General features: G+C 58.9%; 1 protein-coding gene across 1 annotated transcript; it reads left to right on the forward strand.

Annotated features, from left to right (window-relative positions):
• Window positions 1-5,013: 5,013 nt before the first annotated feature.
• IER5 (immediate early response 5) lies at window positions 5,014-6,364 on the forward strand. Its single transcript, XM_042873922.1, has one exon. The coding sequence runs from the start codon at window positions 5,114-5,116 to the stop codon at window positions 5,813-5,815; it is 702 nt and encodes a 233-aa protein (XP_042729856.1). The 5' UTR covers window positions 5,014-5,113; the 3' UTR covers window positions 5,816-6,364.
• Window positions 6,365-6,713: the final 349 nt, after the last annotated feature.

A 6,713-nucleotide genomic window follows, 5' to 3' on the forward strand; every position in this document is an offset into this window, starting at 1 on the left:
TGGCCGCCTCACCCCATCACAATTCCTTATTACCTCCGTGTCCACGGGTGCCTTTTGTACCCAGCATCCTTGTCACACAATCAGCCCTGCAACACAGAGCAAGGTGGCAAAGGAAGGTCCTTACAAGAGGAAAGGGGCACAGACATTTTCTTTTGCACATTCTCTTCATTTCAGAAAGAGGGATTCAACACAGAGAGGACCCTCAGCTGAATGGGGCTGATCTGGTGGGGAGCAACCAGCCCGTGGCAGGGGCTGGGACTGGGTGGGCTTTGAGGTCCCTTTGAATCCAACCATTCTATGTGATTCCATGGTTCTACAGTACCATGATTTTACGATTCTGTGACCTGCTCTGCCCTTGATTGCCACTCTGAGGATGCGAGGATGCGATCCCTCACTGTTAGCTTGGAGCATGGCAGTGTGACACAAGCGTCATTGCCATCCCGTCGCGCTCCAACGGGAAGCTGTGGGACAGAGGACACATCTGTGCTCCGTGATGTGCGCAGGGCTGCAGCCGGCACTTGCCTGCCAGCTAAAAGGAAGGTGACTTTGAGATGCAGGGAGAGAAAATAATTAGACTGTGACTCCTTTGGGCAGGCAGCCTACCCCACAGTCTGCCGGGCTGCAGCTTCAACTGGCTCTGTGCGGAGCTCACCCAACTGATGTGTGGATTTAACCCTGTGCTGGGCTGCAGGTGAACCCAGGCTCCTTCTGTTTGGCACAGAGTGAGTGCATCCCTCGGGGCATGGAGCAAACAGCCCAGTGGGCAGCACATGAGCAGCAGTGCTGTCCTGGGTTTCCCCTGGACACCAGGCAACTCCATCTGCGTGACTGGGTTGGAGAGAGCCACGGACATGATCCTTCTTTGGAAACAGTACAGGGCCCGCTGCAAGCGTATCAGAGAGGGAAAAAAATACAGGAAGGTGGACTACAATAGAAGGGTTGTCTGATAGGAAACCCTGGACAAATAAATGCATTCTTTCCCCAGGAAACCAAAGCCAATTTCATAAAACACTGAAAGCTGCAGGGCCACGTTTTTCCAAGGGAAATGGCTGCCTGAAGAAGCTGATAGCTGGGTGTGGGAGAGGTTGCTGGAGGGGTAGCAGGATCTTGTGGTGGGCACAGGGTCTGGGCCCTGGGTGTCCAGGAGAGGAGGGGAAAATCCCAAGTCACCGCGTGAGAGGGAGGGAAGAGAAACATTAAATCATTGGTGCAGCAGGGTAAGGGGAAATCCCTGGTCACCGGTGAAAGAAAAGATGTATAGAGAATAGTGTTGCTTGTCTGGGGAAGGACAGATAAGGCTGGGGCATCTACACCTTTATCCATGCTCACAGAAGATGCGGGTGCCCCATCCCTGGAGTTGCCCAAGGTCACAGATGGAGCCCTGGGCAGCCCGACTGGTGGGGAGCAGCCAGCCCATGGCAGGGTTGGGGCTCACTGATCTTTAAGGTCCCTTCCAACCTAAGCCTTTCTATGATCTACCCTCATGGAACAGGGGTTTTAACCTGGAAAATCCCTTTTGCTTTCTAGTACAGTGTTGTGCTGTGTGAACACGATGCTGTGGTTTCCAGTGCAGGTACAGAGCACTCTCAGAAGCTGGGGGAGCCACTTCCCCTCCTTCAGCTTTAGGTCTGTGTTGATTTCTTTGTTTTGCTTGCGTGTTTTGTTCGGTTGTCACCCGGCAGTGCTGAGTGGTTAAAGTTTTGGGATGTTTCCAAGCTCTCTGACCTTATCTTCAAACACAGATAACCCAGAGCAGTTGGGAACCACGGAGGATTACCTGCCCATACCCAACTGCGGGAGGCTGATGGCATCTGTGTCAATTGTTGATTTTTCTAGGGGGGAAGAATCAACCCCAAACGATGCTGAGATTCCTGTTAGATATCTGTTATCTCTGAACAAAATGAATCTGTTCGGAAATGTTTGCTTCGTGAGCAGAGCCTGGAGATGTCCTGGAGGTCCATTCTCACCTGGGGAAACTCAGTACCAAGGCTTTTGTCCCTACCCCGCTGCCGGTGTGGACATCTGTGTCCCAGGAGGAGCCCAACCCCCGAACCAAGAGAAGGGCAATGATCCACCGGGAAGACTTCAGCAGAAGGGGCAAACAGGCAGATTCCACGCTTGGAAGACAGCTGGATCTCTCCGGGAGCGCTCCCCATTCCTTCGGTGCAGCTGGCCCCCCAGCCCGGCTCACATTTGGCGACAAGCCGCAGGGCCGGCTGCCGGAGGGTCGGCGCCAGCGTGGAACAGGATCTGGGTAACCACATCCGCACTCGGCGACAGGTCGGGGGCCGCGCTGCGTGCCAGATGGCCCGGCCCAGCCCGGCTCTGATGGCAGGGGGACCCCGGGCGCTGCCGGGAAGTGACAAAGGGACCTTCGCCCTCGATGCTTCCGACAGCGCGAGGGAGGCAGACGGAGAGGTGACATCTCCGACGGAGACGGCCATCGGGCCGTGCGCAGCCCGCGCTACGAGGCAGCAGCGCCGGCCCCCGAGCGAACTTCCCGGAGCTGATTGAAACGCCTATAAAAAAGCAGCCGTGTGCGCAGCCTCTGCGATTATTATATTGTACCGCAAGCTGCTTCCTGTCCCGAGTCTCTTTTATCTCGCATTGTTTTCCTTTCCAGGTGGGGCTGCGGGCTCCCCGCCGCTCGGCCCCCCGGGCTTCCTGCTCGCTCAGAGCCACCTTTGTCTGCCGGCCCTCCCCCTGCCCCGCTATTTTGGGAAACGGCAGCTGAGCCGGAGGGTTGCGAATTGTTTGTCAGCTCCCTGCCAGCCTGCCGAGATCACACGCGGAGAGAAGAGCGCCTGCTCGCGCCCTGCCCGCCCGTCTCCCGCCGGGCTTGGGGCAGTGCCCCTCGGCTGGGCACGCACACGGGGACGCGGCACCTCCCCGCGTGGGAACGGGCGAAGCAGCGGCCCAACAGGCAGACAGGCACAGACAGACAGACAGACAACAAAGCCACCCCAGGCGAGCGCTGACCTCAGAAACTGCCATGTGACGCTGCCTCAAACTTACTAAGGCATGACATCAGCCTGGGAGGGAAAAGCAGCGCTGCCACCAAAATACTGCCCTGCTTAAAAGGGCTGAGCGGGGCCGGCCTTTCTGCTGCGTGCTCCCCTCTGGGCAAGCAGCCACCCGCAGCCCTGCTTCTGTGCTCGGAGCCCCGGGGGTCACGCATGTTTGTGGGTGGAAACAGTGTCCGGGCGTACTCAGCTGTAGCTATTCCGCCTGGCACCCGTGCTTGCCCTCTGCAGAGCTGTCTGCTCTGTGGGCATTGCAGAGGACGGAGTACCACGTTTTGGTGCTGGCTGCGTGGCTGTCCCTGCATCCCATGGCCCCTGGGGAGCCGGCAGGCAGGTTATGTTGGCTGGTGGGAAAGTCTCGTGTCATTGGGATGAGGCAGAGTGGCAGAACAGGTTGGTCAGCCTCCGTGCACTCATCTTTACTCAGCAGAGCGCCCGTGCTGTGCCGTGCCTGCCCATGCTGAGCTTTCCCTGGGCTCCACACCGCTGCTGTGCATCAACTCAGGCAGATGGCATCAGAAACACACTGGCTGAGATGTGTAAGGCATGATTTATTCTCACTGGTGTCATCTGCTGAGCACAAAGGGGCCCTGTCCCTGCCAGCAAGGAATCCCGCAGCACCCACAAAGAATCCCTGTTGTTTTCACATGTGAATGGTCACAGAGTCATGGGTGAGGAGCTGCCACTGCGGTCCCAAAGAGCTGCCCTGGCCAGTCGGGCTAAGCAGAGGGCTGGCCCTGAGCACAGAGCAGGTTGGGCAGGTTGGGAACGCTGAGGACAGCAGTGCTTGGTTCCCATCAGAAGGGTGGGAGGGAAAGCCCTGCTCTGCCTGGGGGTGTTCTCCGCAGCCTAGAGGCTGGTGCACTGTGTGCTGTGTTTGGAGAGCATTCCTTGGGGGTTTCCAGCAGGAGGGAAATGTGCTGGGCTGGGGGTTCTGGGGAGGAAGGCTTCTGTTGTGCCACCTGCATCTTGTGGCTAACATAAGGCGTGATGGAGTAGCAGAGAAACTCCTACAGAATGTAAAAGTCCTCTTTTTTTTTTTTTTTTCCCTCCACTCCAGCGAAGCAATGCTGTCCATTTTTTCGGCCTGTAAGTGTTCCCTTTGCCCTCTGTGTTGGGGTGCCCAGGTGTTCCCTTTTCCACCTCCAGAAGACTGCATCAGCAGCAAGGGAAATCACCAGACCTGTCCCAGGTCTGAAGCCTTCTGACAAGACCACGGGTCGCTGGTGGGTTCTTTTGACAGGAGGCAGCGTGCCCTGGCTGCTTGAGGCCCTATGGAGACGGGCACCTCACATCCTGCTCCTCAGCACCAAGTGTGGCTTTTGTTTTGGGTGAGAAGGCGAGGAGTGGGAAGGCAGCGTGTGTCACATGCCTGACAGGAAGCCAGCAGACAGAAAGCCATACTTGGGGTTCCATTTCCTTCGTGCTGGGCTGTCCTTTCACTTCTGTCCTTCCCATGTTGCCCCCATTGGAGGCGGTTGCCGCCTCCTGGAGCTTGGATGGGGGGGGGGCATAGAGGCAATAATCGTTCTTGCTTTTTAATTTTTTTTTTTCCCTCCAGAAAATCAATGAAATCCAAATTCACATTCTGGAAAAAGTGAATCCAATCCCAATAAAAATAAAATGTAAAAAAGAAAGAAACAAAAAAAACCCATAAAAAACAACTGCCCCTTGCGTGCTGTACGATGGAAAGCGTGGAGCCGCGGGAGGAAAGCTTCGCAAAGTGCTGTTTTGGCAGAAATCAGTAGCCGAAGAAGACACCACATTATCCCCGCTTGCCTTCCACTCTATGTGGGCCCCACCAACCGCGCGCCGCCGTTGCCGCTTTAAGGTCTCTCTCCGCGGGGCGAGCGTTCGAACGCGCTCCTCCGGCTCGCCATTGGTCGGCGCGCCGGCGGTTGGAGCGGCCGGCGGAGCGCTCTGATTGGCCGGCGAGGGGGTGGTATAAAAGATCGCGTGGCGCGTGGGCTCCCCTCAGTCGGCGGCGAGAGCGAGCGGAGCGCGCGTCCGTAGCGACGGCAGCGGAGCGAGGCGGAGCGGCGCGGCCCGAGCTCATCCCCCGGCTTCGCGCAACCGTCGGCGGTCCACCCATGGAGTTCAAGCTGGAAGCGCACCGCATCGTCAGCATCTCGCTGGGCAAGATTTACAGTGCGCGGGGCCAGCGCGGCGGCCTGAAGCTCCACAAGAACCTCCTGGTGTCGCTGGTGCTGCGCAGCGCCCGCCAGGTCTACCTGAGCGAGCCAGGCTGCCCTCCCGAGCCGCCCCCCGCCGCCTGCGGGCCGCCCGCGGAGCCCTCTCCTCCTTGTCCCGCCGCCGGCCCCGTCGCCTGGGCGCCCGCAGAGCCGGAGGCGCCGAGGTTCGGCCGGCGATTGCCCGACGCGGACTGCGGGAACTCCCAACGCTGCTGCTCGTGGGACGGCTGCCGCTGCGGGCAGGACGCTGAGGGGCCCGGCGAGGCGCGGCGCTGCGTTGTGCCCCCGCTCTGCCCCCGGAAGCGGAGCGCCGCGGAGATGGAACAGCAGGGCTCGCCGCTGAAAAAGCCGCGCCGAGAGGCGGAGGAGTCGCCGCCCCCGCAGGGCGAGCAGGAGGACATGGAGACGGGCAACGTGGCCAGCCTCATCAGCATCTTCGGCTCCAGCTTCTCGGGACTGCTCAGCAAGGAGTCCCAGGGCCGCCGGCGGCCGAGCCGCGACGGCAGCGAGGAGACGACCGCGGAGCCGGGGCAGATCTGTTGCGACCAACGCGTGCTGCGGACCCTCAACCCCTGGAGCACGGCCATCGTGGCCTTCTGACGCGTCGGACCGCGCACCGCGAGGAGGGGCACGGACAGACCCGGAGCTGCCCCCCTCCTCCTCTTCCTCCTCCCCCTCCTTCCTCCCCCCCGGCTCCGCACGGAAGAACAGCGGGCAGCAGCACTTCCCCTTCGCCGGGCCCCGACCGTCGGCAGCCGCCCTGGGAGCGGCCCGACCCGACCCGCCCGGAATTCCCCTTCCCGGCCGTCCCCCGCCCGGGGCGCTCCCAGCGGGGATATTTTAAGCTTGGAAAGTATTAAATTTATTAAATAAAGTGTTTATTTTGGAAAGGTTTAGGTCAGAACTGTTACACGGTGCTTTTAAAAAGTGTTTATTTGAGAGAAACAGAAGTTTACAGACGCTCCGACGGAAAGTCCTCGTGAGCCTGGTTGTTAGGCTCGGGGATCCCCGGTCTTTGTTGTATAAAGGCTTGGGGTTCCCGTGGGGGGGTGGGGGGGTTTGTACAGTGTTCTCTTCGGTGATGTATCTCGTTTTTTGTATAAAATGTAATGCTACGTGTGTGACACGTATTAAATATTTTCAACTGTAGCAGCAGAGTCTGTGTCTGTGGGTCAGGGGATGGCAGCCAGGCACCCCACATTGCATTGGGTGGGGAAGGAAAGGGGTTACGTCGGGGTCCCGCTCAGGACCCGGTGTGCCAACCCGCTCTGGGCACCCGGTCGATGGCTGTGGCTCAAAGTCCTGTGCTTGGGGTGTGTAAGCTGGCACTGCCAGGCATAGGCTGTGCTCGGGGCTGCTTGTGCTGCCAGCGGTCGTTCTCCGTGCCTCCTGTTTGCTGTTACTTGTGGAGTGGTTACGATGAGCATTGAGGCTTTTTTTTTTTTTCTTCCCTTTCTGCTATCGGTTGGAACTGGGTTAAAGTTCCTGCTCGCATGGG

The sequence above is a fragment of the Lagopus leucura genome, unplaced genomic scaffold, assembly GCF_019238085.1.
Source record: "Lagopus leucura isolate 7727_CA_CO unplaced genomic scaffold, USGS_WTPT01 Super-Scaffold_100009, whole genome shotgun sequence".
In the NCBI taxonomy this organism is placed as follows: Eukaryota; Metazoa; Chordata; class Aves; order Galliformes; family Phasianidae; genus Lagopus; species Lagopus leucura.

Coding starts and splice junctions, on each gene's coding strand:
- IER5 (XM_042873922.1), top strand. CDS start 5,114: ATGGAGTTCAAGCTGGAAGCGCACCGCATCGTCAGCATCTCGCTGGGC.